Here is a 19103-nt window from a genome sequence, read left to right on the forward strand (position 1 = left end):
TGCTGATAAAAAAATTAAATAAATTTAAAAAAGATAGGTGTAATCAAACAACTGTTTCTTTATTTGATTTATGTAGTTCCACCCCTGACAAGAAGCAAGAGATTTTATTATAGCTCATTTTGGGAAGTGGATTAAGTGCCGCTTCTCAATTTTTAATCCACTTCTCCTCTCATATAAAAAAGTCAAAAATCCAAAAAAAAAGTCAAAAAGCCAACATTTTACCCTCTTCTCAAAATACTTATGTATTAGCTAAAAGAAAAGTATTCTACAACATTACAGGCAACTCTGTTGGGTCAATGCGGCTATCTTGAAACTAGAAATCCCGGTGATTTCCCTGCCTGTAACCAATGTGTTGATGTCATAAGTGCCTTCGCCTGTGTAAATCGGCTCCAAGTCACAAAATGCCTATAAAACATCCGACAATGAGACTGTCAATATTAATGTTATAGGTCAATGGTTCGTTAAAATAGCCAACAAATTAGAATGGAGCCAAGGGCAACAGTATAGAATACGAACTAAAAGCAAATATATATGATAAATATGTATATTGCCGGCCTACCAAAAGTAAGCTAGAAACGACATTCCATAGAATCATTTTGAAACCAATGAATATTATGCAATGTACGGACGTGAAGCATGTAAAGTAATAATAGATCACAGTGAATCCTCAATTGTTGAAGAACTGCCACATTAAAAGGAGCTCACATGATTGCCGTCCGAATTAATGAAGCAAATCCTTCAACCAAAAAAAAAAAAAAAACCTAATGGGAGGAGGTTAGCCATTAAATTTTTTTTTTCTAATCAAGAAATTATTGAATACATAGGGTCCCATCATTCTTCCTCTACATTAATTGTTTAAGGAATTAGGGTTCTTTTGGGGTTATAGTTGATGGCTTCTTCTAAACTCCATCTCTATTCTCTGCTATAAAACCGGACATGAGAATTTCTTCCTATCCAGCTTGTCAAGAATAAAATAACTAATATCCTCAATCCAAGGACCATTACATGATAAATTAGATAAAACTATTCTCAATCCAATGATTTGAATTGTTAATAGTAGATATTATTATAGATATTATTATATGTAGATCTTATAATAGTAGATGATATATGTAGATATTATATTTAATAGATTATATTAAATATAGATAATTGTTGCATAGTTGTTGCTAGCACAGAGATGCTTTCCTTTTGCTATCTTTCGGTGGCTTCATCATTGTGTCTTGTAAAACATCTCCTATATAATGGAGGTTCCATTGGTTGCAATATACATTATAAAACACAGAGCTAATTTGCTCTCTCAATCTCTCTCAATTTTCTTATATGGTATCAGAGCACAGGTTTTCTGCCTAGCCTCTTCTTCCAACATATTTTTCCTCTGCAGATTGCATTTCATCTGTATCCCTTTTTCGTCCATCTCTGAAATACAGTTTTCACCTCACCAGAGCCTTCGTCTCCTCCGGACGATTCCAACGCCACCAATTTCAGCCCAATCAGACGTCACACGCGCTCTCACGCGCCACTTCTGTGAACGGCGCGTCGCCTGCCTCCGCCTTCCGCCTCACACGCGCTTTACGCGTCCTCCACACTGTCCCGTACTAACGTGCGCCGCGCACTACCTTGCTAACGTGCGTCGCGTGTTTCTGACATCAGCACACGTCAGCCCTCTCTGCTACCGTGCACTGCCTGGCCTGTTTTGCTAACGTGCGCCGCGCACTACCTTGCTAACGTGCGCCGCGTGTTTCTGACGTCAGCACACGTCAGCCCTTCTGCTACCGTGCACTGCCTGTCCTGTTTTGCTAACGTGCGCCGCGCCTTTCTTGCTAACGTGCGCCGCTCCCCTTTGCCTCTCATTTTTGTGCCTCTGTGGTCATATTTTGGGGCGTTTTCACTCTTTTTCCCACTAATTTCGGCCTTCTGAATTCACTGGTAACCTCGATTTTTTCAGATTCTACCACCATTGTGCTATTTTTCCCTCATGGATCGCCCGGATTCCTCTAATCACCCTATTTCCGTTATTCTTGACGGGACTAATTATGTCCTTTGGGCACAAGCCATGTCTGGCTTCCTCAAAGGCAAGAAACTTTGGCGTATCATTACTGGGGATGTGTGCAAACCAGTCCCAGCAACCACGGAATCCGCTGCCACGGACTCCGCTGCCAAATATATCGACCGACTAGAAGATTGGGATAGTAAAAACTATCAGATCATCACCTGGCTTCGCAATACTTCTATTACATCCATCAGTCTTCAGTTTGGTAGGTTCCAACTTGAGTCTGCTTCCTCTCCAGCCAAGGCCATCTGGGATTTTTTGCACGAACGCTATCAGACTACCGGTCTTGCTCACCAATATCAGCTTTTGAGTCATCTTCACCGTATGCGCCAAGAAAACACTCAGACCATTAATGATTTCCTTTCCCAAATGTATTATGTTTGGGATCAACTCGCTCTTTCTGAGCCTCCATGGCCTCATACTGAGGATGCTGCCTTGTTTACTACCTACCGTGACCAACAACGCTTGGTTCAGTTTCTCATGGCTCTCACTCCTCGTTTTGAGCCCGTCCCCGCCTCTCTCCTACATCGCACTCCTTTACCCACTCTTGAGCAAGCCGTTTCTGAACTCCTGTCCGAGGAAACCAGGTTTGGTACTCTCCATCCACACCCTGTGGACTCTGTTCTTGCTACTCCCCAGATTCGGAGTTCTCCTTCACCACAGCGGTCCACTACCTGCAACTATTGTCACAACCGCAATCTTCCATCGACTCATCTTCTGGTTCATTGTCCCGTTCGTCTTTGTCGATTTTGTAACAAGACTGGCCCCGGTCATCTCCAACAAGATTGCTTCCGCAATCCTACCCGTGCCTCTCGCCATGGTCCTTCCACCGGGAATCTTTCCCGCAGCAACTCTCACCGTTCTGGGACTCCATTTAAAAACATGCCTGCTCCACGCACTGCTGCTGCCGCCTCCGAAGATTCATCTTCTTCTGTCCCTGTAGATCCTTCCACTCCGGTCTTCTCTCATACCGATGTTGAAGCCATGTTTCAATATTTTTGGCAGCATTCCGGTACTCCTCCATCTACTGCTTTGTCTACCACCGCAGGTAACACTTCCTGGTACTTTGACTCCGCTTGTTGTAATCACATGACCTTTGATCCTACTATTTTTACTCCTCTCTCTTCGACTCCTCATGTTCCTTCTATCCATACTGCTGATGGGTCTCTCCTGTCTGTAAGTCATGTTGGGTCTGTTTCCACCTCTCACTTATCTTTATCCCATGTATATCTTATGCCTGCTCTCACTTTAAATCTTATCTCCATTAGTCAATTATGTGAGCATGGTCTAACTGTTACTTTTTCCCATACTGGTTGTTTGGTACAGGACCCTCGGACCGGGCAAACTCTTGGGATAGGCCGTAAGCAAGGACGTCTCTACGAACTTATCCATCTTCATGTTCCGGATTCCTCTCAAATCACTGCTCCTACCACTGCTACCACTGCTCCTCCTTTATCTCATTTTCAGCTTTGGCACTATCGTTTGGGCCATCTTTCTGTTGGTCGTTTGAAGTCTTTAATTTCTAGTGGTCATTTGGGTACTGTAAGTTCTGATGCTTTCAATTGTGTGTCCTGTCAACTTGCAAAACAACCTGCTTTGTCGTTTAATAAAAGTGATTCTGTTTCTCTTGCGCCCTTTGATCTCATTCATTCTGATATTTGGGGACCCTCTCCTACTCCTACTATGGGAGGCGCACGTTATTTTGTTGTTTTTATAGATGATTTTTCTCGTTTTACATGGTTGTTTCTTATGAAAAATCGCTCTGAACTCAAACAACTTTATTACAATTTTGCTGCAATGGTTAAAACCCAATTTTCTAAAACTATCAAGATTTTTCGCTCCGACAATGCCATGGACTATAAAGATTTTGACTTTCTTTCTTTCCTTAGGAGTCATGGTACTCAACCTCATCGTTCCTGTCCAGGTACGTCCCAACAAAATGGCCGTGCTGAACGAAAACATCGGCATCTACTTGACACTACTCGAGCCCTCCTTCTCTCTTCCTCTTGTCCAGAAAATTTTTGGGGTGAAGCTGCTCTCACTGCTGCTTACACTATCAATTGTATCCCTACACCAGTCATTCATAATCACACTCCATATGAGCGTTTACATGGCACCCGTCCCCCTTACGACACCCTTAGGGTTTTTGGCTCTGCTTGTTTTGTTCTTCTCCAACCTCATGAACGTACCAAACTTGAACCTCGTTCTCGCCTTTGTTGCTTCTTGGGGTATGGTATTGAACATAAAGGGGTATCGCTGTTGGGATCCTCTCTCCCAGCGTCTCCGTATCTCTCGTCATGTGGTCTTTTGGGAACACACAATGTTTTCCTCCCTCTCTCAATTCCGTTTATCCGTTCCCTCACCCTCTCTGTGTTTTACTAACCCTTCTGCAGATCTGTTTTCTGATGAGCTTCCTTCACTGCCCATGCCTGACTCTCTTGAGACTGCCTTGCCTACTGGTCTTTCTCAAGCACCTGCCAGCTCTGATGGTCCTGATCTTGCTCCCTCGGCCTCCTCACCCCCTGTTGAGTCCCTTCCTCTAGCTCCTCCTCCTCCTGCTCGACCACACCGGGTAATCCAACCTTCTACTCGTCTTCGTGACTTTATTGTTGGTTCTACTGCTTTTTCTACTTATGAACCCACCTCCTATCGGGAGGCTCGCTCTAATCCTCTTTGGCAGCAAGCTATGACTGATGAATTACAGGCTTTAGACAAAACTCACACTTGGGACATTGTTGATCTTCCTCCTGGCAAGACTGCCATTGGTTGTAAATGGGTATACAAAATCAAAACCTGTTCTGATGGCTCTATTGAGCGCTATAAAGCTCGCCTTGTTGCTAAAGGCTTCAATCAAGAATATGGTATTGACTATGAGGAGACCTTTGCTCCTGTTGCTCGTCTCACCTCTGTTCGCAGCCTCATTGCAGTTGCTACTACCCGACACTGGGATCTTTATCAAATGGATGTGAAAAATGCCTTTCTTAATGGTGTTCTTCTTGAGGAGGTCTACATGCAACCTCCCCCTGGGTCTACTTATCCACCTCATAAAGTCTGCAAACTTCAACGTGCTTTATATGGTCTCAAACAAGCTCCCCGCGCTTGGTTTGCCAAGTTCAGCTCTACTATTCATGACTGTGGTTTCACCTCCAGCTCTTATGATACTGCACTGTTTATCCGCAAAACTGCTCAAGGGACCACCTTACTTCTTCTTTATGTGGATGATATGATTATCACCGGTGATGATGTTAATGGTATTCTTCATCTTAAACCATTTCTTAGCCATCATTTCGAGATGAAAGACCTTAGTCCTCTCAGCTATTTCTTGGGTCTTGAAATCTTCCATGATTCCACGGGTTCTTTTCTCTCTCAGGCTAAGTACACATCTGATCTTCTCACCCGTGCTGGTCTTACCGATTGCAAGACTGCCTCAACTCCCCTGGAGCCTCAGAGTCGTCTTACTCCTCTTGATGGCACTCTTCTCTCTGATGCTACTCTATATCGTCAGCTGGTTGGCAGTCTTGTCTATCTCACTGTTACTCGTCCTGATATTGCCTATGTCGTCCATATTGTCAGCCAGTTTATGTCGGCTCCTCGTACCACACATTATGCTGCATTAATTTGTATCATTCGCTATCTCAAAGGCACCATGTTTCATGGTCTTCATTATTCCGCCCGCTCCTCTCTCCAGCTTCGTGCTTTCTCTGATGCTGATTGGGCTGGCGATCCTACTGACCGCCGCTCTACTACTGGGTTTTGCTTTTTTCTGGGTGATTCTCTTATTTCTTGGCGCAGTAAGAAACAATCTCTTACTGCTCGTTCTAGTACTGAAGCCGAATATCGTGCCCTTGCTGATACTACTCAGGAGCTTCTCTGGCTTCGTTGGCTTCTTGCTGACATGGGTGTTACTCCCTCTGGCGCTACTGCCCTCTTTTGTGACAATCACAGTGCTCTTCAAATTGCTCACAATGATGTTTTTCATGATCGCACCAAGCACATTGAGATTGACTACCATTTTATTCGGCAACACGTTGCTCATGGTACTATCCATCTCCATCCGATCTCTTCTGTTGATCAACCTGCTGATATCTTCACCAAAGCTCATTCTCCTGGCCGCTTCGTTGACCTTGTCTCCAAACTCAAGTTGGTTGATGTTTGTCCTCCTTGAGTTTGAGGGGGGATGTTAATAGTAGATATTATTATAGATATTATTATATGTAGATCTTATAATAGTAGATAATATATGTAGATATTATATTTAATAGATTATATTAAATATAGATAATTGTTGCATAGTTGTTGCTAGCACAGAGATGCTTTCCTTTTGCTATCTTTCGGTGGCTTCATCATTGTGTCTTGTAAAACATCTCCTATATAATGGAGGTTCCATTGGTTGCAATATACATTATAAAACACAGAGCTAATTTGCTCTCTCAATCTCTCTCAATTTTCTTATATGAATTATGTGCCAACGATTCTCAAAATAAAAACACATTCTGTGTACATTGCATCATTCTCCTACAATAAGTTTGACAACATCATTTGATTTCATACTCTTGTCTGTAGTAATAAGCCAATAAGATTTAATAAACAAGTATGAATTCAGATCCTATTTCACTTTTGGATTGGATATCAATAAACACATAACTTTAGAACCTATTCCTTTTTTGTCTGTTCTTTTCTTCATGAAGTGTCTAAGATCTTATTTTTTATCATTCGCGGAATCTTAGCTATAAAAAGGCACTAAACATCACAATCTAGAAAAGTCAAAATCCAATCCTTCACAGCTCAAGATAAAGGGAAAGATGTGAAATTAAGATATGTTTGAAAACCTTTGCAACGTGGAAGTCCGTCAAGATTCCATTGCCACCAAGTAACTCCCGCCCAAGAGCTACAGTCTCCCTTGCTTTCAAGCTAATCCAAGACTGAACAATGTAGCAAATTTGTCACCAGTGCTAAATCAAGCAAAGTATCACCTCAACATAAAATAGGTAAATTATACTTTTCACCCCTATAGTTTGATTCAAATTGAATAATTTGGTCCCTATATTTTCAATATTGTTTTAATTTGGTCCTTATGTTCAAGTTGAAGGTTCAAATAAACAATTTTAGGACACTTATCAATCTCCAGAAGTGTATGCACAAAAAAAATTAACAAAAAAATTGATGGAAGGACCAAATTGAAATTTGACTAAAAGTGTAAGCAAAATTTAAGTAAAAAATTTACCCTACAATAAAAATTCATTTCTTACCTTTCCTAAGCTAACTTGACCAACAGTCACTGTTCCCTTCTCAAACAACTTACAAAGGCGCCAACCCATTAGAATCATTCCTTGAATATTACCCAACATTTGAACTAGTCTCTGCTGGGAAATTTGGAAAGCTGCCAATGGCACTCCGAACTGTTTCCTCTCTTGCAAGTACCTGTCAATTACATAAAAATCGCATGGTCATCAACTGAAGGATGAAAATAAAATATAAAATAATGGGCCAAAGCTCTACTTCGACACAAATTATAAATAAAAGGCTTCTGACTGCGAAATTCTATCTTCAAATTTCACTTTTTAAAACTTAAGTGGGAGTTCTTTTGCTTGAAACTATATTTAAAAGAGGCATATATGTATGCAAAGCTGCAACGACAGAATCAGGGGTGATAATTACCCCCAAACTATTATCGAGAGGATCACCCTGTATGGAAATTTCACTTGCAACACTCCACTGCTTTACTTCACTAATTTTACTTAGAATTCACAATTTGATTTTGAGGAGGGGACAAAGAGGGCTCAATAACCTTTTCACTAAGGTATAACCGAAAAGCTGAACATTAGTGAGATCCCCCCATGCTATATCATACCTGTGACACATATCATAGACACCTATTGGAATGCCAATAAGTTGCCAAGCAACCATGAGACGTGCAGAAGCAAGGACCTGTATTTAGACAGCAGTAAGTAGATGAGTAAATAAACCACTAAGAACCGTACATTGACATAAGGGAATAGAGAGCAGCCCCGTCCCCAACTAAAAACCAAAAATATAATAATATATATATATATATTCTCTCTCTCTCTCAGGAGTGAGGGAGGGGAGTCAGGAGACTGATATGACAATAATACACAAATAATCAAAGGTGAAAAAGACAAAACTGTAAAACATAAAACAAAGCTACTCAGTAAAAAACTAAAGCTAAATTACATTGATAAATTATGAGCCTATGGAACAACTTGAAGTACAACATGTATCAACGAGGACAAACAATTAAACTCCAAAACTAGCAATGCCAATCTATCCACAGGATAAACTGCTAGCATGATAATGGACCAAAGCATCATACCACCGAGATTAATATAATAACCAAGGAATTTATACATGAAAACACAGTTAATAGAACCCCATTTGTTGCCATACCTTGTTTGTGTCCCGAAAAGAATTGATACCAGGTAATTTGTCCTCATCAGGAACAAAAACTTTCTTAAGGAGAATATCTCCATTTTGGACCATCCGCATGCCAATCTTATTTTCAATTTTAGTAGCTTGCAGTCCAGGGGCATCCTTCTTTACCAGAAATCTGAAACATATGGAATAAGCACTGGTAATGTTTCTGGGAGTTGCAAGAAAAACATGGACAAGAATCTTTCTGACATAATGACCAAGGTTGTCACCAGAGACAAACTGGAAGTTTGCAAGAATTTGACCGGGATGAACTTCAAGTAAGAAGTCAGTTATCCATATGGGCGTGGAGGGAGAGAATTGTTGGCTCTAGCCCACGTGAAGAGTAATTGGAGGTTGGCTCCAAATCAAGAAGTAGGAGGGGAGATGGCAGGTGGCAGCCCTCCCAATTACTCCTCTTCATTAACTTTGTTCCCTCTCATTTGTGTACAAAATTGAGGCGAGGAGGAAAGGATGAAACACAACACAATCAGAGCAAGAGAGAATCAGAGAGAGTGTGTGTAAATCTATAGAAAGTGAGTGTGAGTTTTGAAATCTCCCTCCGGGAAATTCTATAGTGAAATCTCTTTGTAGACGTAGACAATTGCCGAACCACATAAATATCTTGTGTCTTTTCTGTGTGTGATTGATTTCTGAGTGTTCTTAATCCGAACACATCCATCCTTAATGCTGCACATCTTCATAATAGTATGGATATGACAACTGCACATAGATGGCTTACCCATTTATCTGTTTTGTTGTTGTGTTCCTAGCAAAAATAACCAACACATCTGCAAAAGTGCTGTTTCCTATCCAGCGCTTTTGACCTTCAAGGATCCAACCTCCTGTAACCTGATTATCCCAAAATATAAAAGGCACAACACGTATATAAAATGCCAAGAAGGTGTTATAGACAATAAACAGAATTTGGTAACTAAAAGCAAAAAAGAAGCATGATCAGCTCTACAAGATTAATATTTGTATAAAGGTTTAAGGTGTTAGACCTTTGTCGCTGTTGTTTTTAGAGAACTTGCATCACTTCCATAGCCAGGTTCAGTCAAACCCTGTTGTGTGAATAAAATATCAAAGCTACATGCTTGCAGCAGAGACAGCTACTGATGTAATATTAGGAATCTAGACACATGCTAAAACAAAAAAATACAAATCCTTACCCAAGAACCTATAGTTTTTAATTGTGCCAGTGAAGGTAAATATTTCTGCTTCTGTGTTTCAGATCCTGCTAGTGCTGTTGTTGATAAACCAAGAAAGTATCAGAGACCTCATCATCTATCACCCATTAGCATACGACTATGGAAAACTGTAATCTCTAACAACAAAACCCTAGAGGGAAAAGTAAAGAAAAAAAACAAGAACTTACCGATAGTTTTCATTGCCGAAGAAGAATGCACCATAAAAAAAAGAGAGAAGCTTGCATCAACTCTGGCAATTTCTGCCATGGTTATGGCACTTGCTGTAATGGAGTGACCTGGACACCCATAACCCTTGAAGAAAAAAACTAATTGAATTTCCCAAATACCAATATAACAAGCTCAATAAGATAGATCAAAGCAAAATGCATGAAGTACCTTAATTGAGCCACCAGCAATACCTAGGGCAGCAAGCTTTGGAAGAACATCAAATGGAAATTCTGCCTTCTCCCAGTACTGAAAGCAAAAAGAGAGAATTTTGTATAGTCAAGAGTTTAAAATAATAAAATAAAGGGCCATAAGCATGTGTAAGGCTTAATATACACAGGAAAACATATACAACCATCATCTATCAGACAAACCAACAAAGTTATACAACACTTGCAGACAAGTTGGGCATGTAACAAGAAAATACCTTCACCATTATCAGAGCTATTTCTTTTTCCATATACTCTCTTACTTTCATCCTGATGGACTGTTCTTCAGGAGTCAATAGGTCATCTAACTGAAAATAGTCCGAAGCTGTAATTATAGGAGTTCAAGGTAATTAGTACAAAGACTCTGGCATTGTAAGGTATCCAATAAATAACTTTTAGTTTTGAGGCAGAAAGCATATATGTTTTGATTTTGAGAGCAAAAACAATTAGCAACACAGTGCAGAAGTTCTGCATGTATTGAAATAGGCCTTGGAACAAAGACTATTGATTATAATTTCAAACATACATCAGCATAATATCAACATATGTATGTATGCAAGTATTTAAAAAAACATACACCCAACCTTAAACAAAACAAAAAAATATACCATAAATCTTTATAAGAATAAAATTTATCAATCTTACTGCAAGGAGGAAAGATGGACGCCGGAGTCGCTTGGGGGAATGCAATAGAAATATCCAATGCTGGTAAGTTGAAATAAGAGCTCTTTGGCTCATTGTGTTGCTCATCTGCATTCATTGAAGCCAAGTCTTTCAATTAAATGAACTGCCAAATCACGATTAAAGTAGAAGATGATTTCACTACCTACAAAGAAGAATACAAAACTTAAGCAGCTTGTGTAAGCCATTAAAAAGCAGAGGATGGGAGAAGCCAATACAAATTTTGCCACACATTTTGGCAGAATTCTACTCAATTCAAACCCGCTAATTCACCAAAATAATTATCCTAGAAATCCGAGAATTGGCATGCCAAACAAACTAGTAGTTAATCAGTTAATTAGCAGAGAAACTCTTTTGTCGTGATCTGTTTTGCAACTACAAAACAAAGTAAAACTGGAGATCAACTTACAACTAATTTCGTTCTCTTACATTTACTGAAAGTAATATAAATAGGTGAGAGGAGTATGAAAAAGAGGTTTGTAATCTGTAATTCAAATCATCAAGTTTCTCTTATAAAATATAGTAAGCCCCACACATTTGGCATAATTACACTTCACTCCTTTAGGTTTTTATTCATATAACACTTTTGACCCTTTTTCATCATAAATTCATTAGTCGTATGAATGAAGAAAAAAAATAATATTATCATTTCTGTTACATTAAAATATTTATTTTACCTTGTATATCTGTTTCTGCATACCAACTCCATTAATTTTGACTTAATAAAAAAGAGGTCAATATAATTATATCAAAACTACATGACTTATTATATTTTTGAAAAATGCTTGGGACCCCCTTTTTTCGAGACCCCCATAACCCCGGATTGGGAGTGGGTGCTGTCACACACCATATGGTTTATTCCGACTCTATTTTGATAATCTGAACCGTTCATATTATAAGATTTGTTGAACCGTTCATATTATAAGATTTGTTGAGTATATTATCCTTATAAAAAATTAAATTAATCGAACAAATATAAACACATGATCAAGATGAATAATAACCCTAAAAAATTATTAAAATCATACTAACCATTTATTTTTCTAAACATAACCGTAGTCTTATTGTAATTTCCAGATGTCTAATTAACTTGAATTGTTTCATGAATGATTTCATGAATGATCTACTCAACGAACCTTACACTATGAACATTTCGGATCATTAAAATAAATTTAGGACGTGCCTTCACAGGCTCACAACACAGTGCTATGCCTATAAGGCACATCACCGACCTCATTCCCCATAACCTCTTTGGATTTCAACTATGAATGTATGTGTGGGACCCAATCATATATGTATGGGACTCACACCATCAATGGTTGAGATCTAAAGGGGTTGTGGGGTCTCAAAAAAAATAGGAATCTCAATCATTATTGTATATTTTTTTCATATATCAGGAAAAGACTGTGTAATTTACCCTTTATTTATCGATCTAATTGTCCGGGGTCGAAAGAGACATAGTGTTACCTTGAAATCCATTGTAGATGTCATTTCCTAATGACTTAAGGTTTTTTTTTTTTTTTTTCATAGTGGTTAGGAATGGTCATGGGGCGAGTTTGGCATTCCCCACTCCCGTCTCCGTCCCCGCCCTCACTACGAGTGAAATTTTTCAACCCCACCCCCGCCCCCACAGATACCTAATACCCCGGATATCCGACCACATTTCAAATAGTCAAAAAAATTAATAACCATTTAAATTTTTAGTACGCCAAATAATTTTTTTATTTTCATATACATATACATAAACAGTGAGACTTTTAAGATTATTATTTATATATATTTAAACAAAATCATAAACTTTTAATATTATTTTTTTATATCTAATTATATATATATACATATATTGTTTATTTATATATTATTAATTATATCGGGTCAAGTTTGGATCGGGGGCTGAGATATCCGCTCCTGCCCCACCCCCGTTGTGGGTGATCAAAACATAATCTACCCCGCCCCACATAAATGTAGAGACGGGTAAAATCTGTCCCATTCAGACAAGTATAAACAAGTCCCACGAATCGAATTTAAATAGTCATCCCTAGCCGTGGCGACTTAACAGTAACAATTTGAGATCTCCATTAATTAGACTTTCACCTTATTCAACAAATGTAGATTTGGATTCAAATGGTTTCAATTTGATTGAAGATTCAACTCAGAGATTGTCAACTCTCAACTAATACAACTATCCAAGAAACCTTCAGCGAAAATCAAAAGAAAATAAAATACTATTTTCGTTTTAAAATATTAATCTCTTTTTTTTATTTTTTATTATCTCAAAATATTAATTTATTTTCAAAAATCAAAAACCAAAATAATATGAATTTCTTATTTTGTCATTCTTTTAAATTTATTAACAACATAAAATATATAATTATGATAATTGATATTTCTACAAAAAAAAAATATACTATCAAATAATAATTTTGAAAATTTAATATTTTTAAAATGTAATAATTATACTATTAAAAAAAAGTTAAATTTTTAAAAAAGAATTATTATTTTGAGATGGAAGTAGTAATCGAAATTACCAAGAAAAAATTGAATTTTTAGAGAGAGAGAGAGGAAACCACCTTGAGTTTCTGGGCATTCAACAGTCATGATGATTGAGCTGTGTATATGAGAGAGTGAGAGTACCCCGGTTCTCTGGCGCGGTAGGAGCTTTATTTGCTGTCTTTGTGTTTAATATCCGGTAGATTTGAATTTAAAGGAAGCCTATGTAACATATTATAAGTTTAATAGCTACTTTTGCCAAACGCTGCCATTCATCTAATGTTAAGAAGAACCCCCGACATCTAGTTGATCCGGTGGACAGAGTTCCCTAAAGATCTGTCTTCGGTCAGAGCGTGGGCTGACGCTCGCTATCCGGCTGAGTCGAGAGTAGAGTTTCAACAGTCATGATGATCGAGCTGTGTATATGAGAGAGTGAGAGTGGAGAGAGAGAGCTGTGTATGGTCATGCGTTTATGTTTATTGTGTAGGAAGCGTGGACCACATGGAACTTGAAGGCACCGGATCCTCTGATGCGATTGCTTCATGTTATCAAATTGTTGAATTTTTAAGGGAAATATCTCAGTGAATTATTGCAAAAATAATTATAAATCAATAAATAAATAAAAGAAATTAATCGATAAGTCCAATATTTTAGATTTATAATTTATGTAGTCTTATATTCTTTTCATGTGATCTATTTAGTCTTTTTAGATATATAATGATCCATTTATCTGCCACGTTAGAGTGTCAATAAGGAATTTTTTAGTGTTACATCAGACCCGCTACATTAGAGTATTACATTTGAAAAAAGTACACTAAAGAAGTTTTAAGTTTTTAGAATGCCAAATCATACCCGCCATATCATAGCGTCACATGTTGCATTTGAGAAAAATGAACTAAAGAGTTTTTAATTTTTCTTATAGTATTATATCATACTCGTCACGGTGTCACACTTAAAAAAAGTGCACTAAAAAGTTTTTAATTTTTTTAGAGTATCACATTATAGTTTTTAGTTTTTTTGGAGTATCACATCTTGCCCACTACGTTGGAGTGTCATATATTATATTTGGAAAAAATACACTAAGGAGTTTTTAGTTTTCTAGAGTATTACATCATTTAGCTTTTTTAGTGTCACATCATACCCTCTACATTAGAGTGTCACATTAATACCTGTCATATTGGACTGTCACATCATCAATGTCACATTAATAAAATGGTATAACCGTCCATCAAAACACTACCAAAATCGAAAATAGAACCACACAAAAAGAAATTATTCACTAATAGGACTTAACAGATCAATTAAAAAAACTTAAGACTAATTGAAGTACTTGTTTATAAGATGGGATTTATTAATAAATATCCTTTTAAAAAAATTATAAATATTAATAATTAAAATTATTAATTTTCAGTAAATATGTATATATATGTATATATTTTTTTTTTTTTGAAATACCCACCGTGGTGTAATTACTACACATTGTAATAACAAGGGTAAATTACATTTACCCCCTGAGATTTCTAACAAATATAGGGACCTCCCTTGTGGTTTGAATAATTACAGTAACTTCCCCTGCTTTACCTAACAATGTCAAGATTCCTCCATTTTTTAACTGTCGTTCACACTACTAACAGAAATTGACGATGTCATCAAAAATAAATAGTGAAATACCCATAATGCCCTCAAATGTCTTGAAACACTCTATGAGTTGGGTTACATGAGATTGAATCTATCTTTTTTTTATTTTTTTATTTTTTTATTCCTCTTATGCTTCATTTTTACTTTTTTGACCAACACAACACAATCATGCTTCCTTCCTTTTAACGTTTGACCAACAGAGCACAATCACCGACTGACCAACAGAGCACAATCACCGACCAACTCTCTTCTTCATCTCTTCTTACCATTCTCAAAGGCAACCAAATCAAAACCTTCAGTAGTCCATTTGGCTTCATAAGCAATCAGATTAAACACACAAATAATGTTAGAATGTTAATTACAAAAACACAATATTCAGATAAAATTATTTCATCTGGATTTTTATTTGATTTGAGATTTATTTCTTTGCTCTGGATTTAAGCTTTAATGAGATTTTTTGTATTAAATCTTTGTTTCAGGTTTCAATCAAGTCTTTGGAAGACTTGGATGGTGATATAGATTTGTGATTATTTTTTAATTGGAATTTGGGTTTATTTTTTTTGGTGTGATTTGGTTTTAAATTAGAAAGGATAAGAGTGGGCAACAAATGAGAGAAGGAAAAACTAAAACAGGGGGAGCAGATGAGTTTTGATTGGAGAGCATGAAAGAGAGAAGAAAATAAATGGTCATCCATGGGGAAAAAGAGGAAATAGAAGAAAGAGTAAGATGGTAGGAGAACAAGGTGAATTTTTTTTTCCCCTTTTTGTTTCTAGCTCCATCTTCTGGTTCAACTTCTACCATTCACTGCCCTAATGTCTCACTCTTTCTTCCATCTCTTTTTTTTGCCCTCAAACCCTCCACACACACCACTGCCTCTCTTTATCTCTCCCTCTGCCGAAAAACCTTTTTGTTTCAACCTCAATCTCCACTTTCTCTGTTCTTAACCTCTAACAAGCAACATCGAAATCAAAACAAACATGACTATATCTACAGCCATAGTGATCAAGAACTCCATGGACGCCGGTGCCACTTCCCTTAAAGACTAATCACCATGAACTCCTACAACGACGAACATTAAGACGATGAGATCTGGTAGTGTACGATGATCGACAAGACCAGCAAGATCAAGATCGACACTACTGAGAATCTGCCTTCGGTATCTCTTTCTCTGTCTCTCTTTGGCATTGTTGTCTCGTTCTGTGCTCCTCATGGGTTTGGTGTCTCGATTTTCTACTTGTTGAGATATAGTAACGTATACGGTTGGAGCAATGGAGATTTGTGGTGGTTAGGGGTTATGAAGTTAGAGGTTAGTGGCAATGGAGAGTCGAAGAAGGTAGAGGGAGAAGGTAGAAATTGGGTGTAGTGGAGGAGAAATGCAGAGGTAAAAGAGATGAAGATGGATAATTATCAAATAGAATGAAGTGCATGATAAGGTTGTATGAGGACGTGAACAAAGGGTCTTTTGTCTTTTTGCACTCAAATGAAGGGGTAATATGGTCATTTTGTATAGACAACTAACGTTGTTTGTACAAAATTGATGGAATGGGAGAATCTTGGTATTGTCAGGTAAAGTAGAGGAGGTTACTGCAATTATTCAAACTATAGGGAAAGTTCCTGTATTTGTCAGAAACCTCATGGGAGGTAAATGTAATTTACCCTAATAACAAAAAAACATATATAAACATAAAAAAGTACAAGTTAGATTTGCACCTCTATAGAATTTGAGTTGCACCCCATCACAAGATGATTTGCACTCACTATATTTGTGTAATTTTTTCGATCCCATTATTTAGTACACTGACCTCGTGTCAGTGAAAAATATTTATAAAATATATATATTATAAATATTAATAATTAATATCATAAAATTTTGGGTAAAGCACTTTTAAATCCAATCATTTTTTAAGCACTACCATGGTAAAGCACTATCATAATATTTACCGAATCATTTTTTAATCTTTCTACAAGCCTTTTTAGAAAGAAAAAATAATAATAATTGCTAAACAAATCCTTATCTGTGATGAGAAATGAGATAAGGCCACGTGTCCAGTTGCCATGCTTGTGTCCCTCGTGATTAGAGGCTTCATAAGCGCCAGGATCACGCGGTTTGTTAAAAGAATAACGCCATCCGTCCAAAATATTACTCTCTTAGTTTATTTGTTATTGTTTTAAAATATTATTTTCTTTTCACAAATCAATAATAAAAATAATATAAATTTTTTATTTTATTCTTTTTTTAAATTCATTAACAACACAGAAATTATAATTATGACAATTAATATTCTTAAAAAAATGTGGTATCAAAGGATAATTTTAAAAAATTAATATTTTTAAAATGTAATAATTGTACTACTAAAAAAAATTAAACTCCCTAAAAAGGACTATTATTTTTAGATGGACAGAGTATATGCATTAATTGATAAGTGTATTAAGAGATGATATGAAATAATTTTGAATCTTTATAATTTATATAATAGATAAAATTATAATTTTAAAATTAACAATGTCATAATATATACTAGTGGTCACCCGTGCGATGCGCAGGATTTTAGAAAGTCAATAATTACTATAAAAAAATTTCCTATTTGTTTATATTTCTTAATATTTTTATTTGGTTTGTGTATATAAATCTTATTTCACACCATTAAAAATATTTAATATTTCACATTATTGAAATTTTTTAAAAAGTATCATACATTAGTAAATCATCACATATATAATAGTTAATTTATCTAAGAATTACTTCAGAAAACCAAAAGTAGAGTAACAAAGACATATTATAATTAATCAAAATGACTAATATATTAAATAAAAGTAACACTAATTTTGCTTAATCAATAGTAGATATTATAGTAATCATCTCATATAATATAATAAATTAAAATAATTTTAATTTTAATTCCCATTATATTTAGTTAGTGGGTGGTTAAAATTTTTTACATGCTATTTGTTTTTTCGTTATATTGATTCATTAAACACAAATAGGTTTGGAATGATTATAAAAAAAATTTAAAAAAAATGTTTGAAAATGCATTATACTTGAATTGACAAACATAAAGAATATAAATATTTAAATTATTCAACAAAAAAAATTAACATTTTAAATATGAGATATCTTCCATTTGCTCAAACTCTAAATCTAAATAAATAAATAAATAATTTAAACAAAGAAGAAATTTGTAGTTTAGTTCTCAAAGGAAATGAGCTACTAAAAATAAATTTAATCATGAATTATTTCAATAGGATAATCAACAATAAAAAATCAACTGATGAATACATTTAAAGTATAACCCATATCCAATAAATTTTGATTCTTCATTTTCAATCTAACATCTACACCAAAAAAAAAAATTAAACACAAATAATCAATAAGTGAGAGAGTTACAAATTGATAATAGCAGTGCTTTTATAAATATAAAAAAAGAATAAAATCTCAATTAAATGACAAATTATTAACAAAAAGAAAGAAATAAGGAAAAATACAGATTGTAACAAAAAAAAAATTAAAAAAAATAATAATGTTCATTTATATGAACTCACTTTCTTACAAATACAAAAACTCATGCAAGTACACATTTCAAATGTAAAGCAAATATTTAAGATTTTTAGGCACCGAAAAGGGATCAGAAATGGCTCAATGTTGATTGTTTTCCCCCCAATTTTCTATTCATGGTTTCTTTTGCAGGAACTTGTTTTTATATTAAAAAGATTATGTTTAAACAAAAGATATATATGGAATTTTATCATGTTTAAAATTTATATGGATAACTAATTGATGATTTTAAAAGATAAAATTTTAAGTTCCACTTAAAGATAAACTTTAAAAAGGTTAAGTTGAAATATATAGAAATTCTATAACAAACTAACAAAAGATAAATATAGATCGTTAAAAAAATTATCATCTTTTTGGGATATTTATATCCCAATCTTATTCTTTTTTTTATTTAAATATTTTGTTATCTTTTATTTGAATTTTCATTAAATAGTTATATTTTTATTTTTGTATATTTTTTCATCTATATTTATTTGTTATTCATATATACATAATTACCTTTTTATTTTAAAAATCATTTGACTCGTAATATTTTTTTATTTAATTTTTTTAATTATTCATATATAAATAGTTAACTTTTTTATTTTTATAATTAATTGACTCGTAATATTTTTTATTTATTTATTTATTTTTATCTT

The 19103-nt window shown here is 35.5% G+C and overlaps 1 protein-coding gene across 2 annotated transcripts; it reads right to left on the reverse strand.

The window, feature by feature from the left end:
• Nucleotides 1–40: 40 nt before the first annotated feature.
• LOC114278164 (acyl-coenzyme A oxidase 4, peroxisomal) lies at nt 41–13832 on the reverse strand. Of its 2 annotated transcripts, none has more exons than XM_028220164.2 (13): nt 13355–13832; nt 10749–10853; nt 10322–10428; nt 10066–10143; nt 9858–9981; nt 9652–9725; nt 9484–9543; nt 9222–9331; nt 8459–8618; nt 7905–7981; nt 7303–7474; nt 6883–6975; nt 41–405 (listed from the first exon to the last, which is right to left on the reverse strand). In XM_028220164.2, exons 1-13 carry the CDS (start codon nt 13380–13382, stop codon nt 274–276), a joined length of 1320 nt encoding a protein of 439 aa, XP_028075965.2. In that variant the 5' UTR covers nt 13383–13832; the 3' UTR covers nt 41–273. The 2 variants fall into 2 exon arrangements, with proteins under 2 accessions (XP_028075965.2, XP_028075966.2); XM_028220165.2 differs by having other exon boundaries at nt 10749–10929; nt 13355–13811.
• Nucleotides 13833–19103: the final 5271 nt, after the last annotated feature.

Source organism: Camellia sinensis, chromosome 3 (assembly GCF_055761805.1).
Source record: "Camellia sinensis isolate YWXY chromosome 3, ASM5576180v1, whole genome shotgun sequence".
Taxonomy (NCBI): Eukaryota; Viridiplantae; Streptophyta; class Magnoliopsida; order Ericales; family Theaceae; genus Camellia; species Camellia sinensis.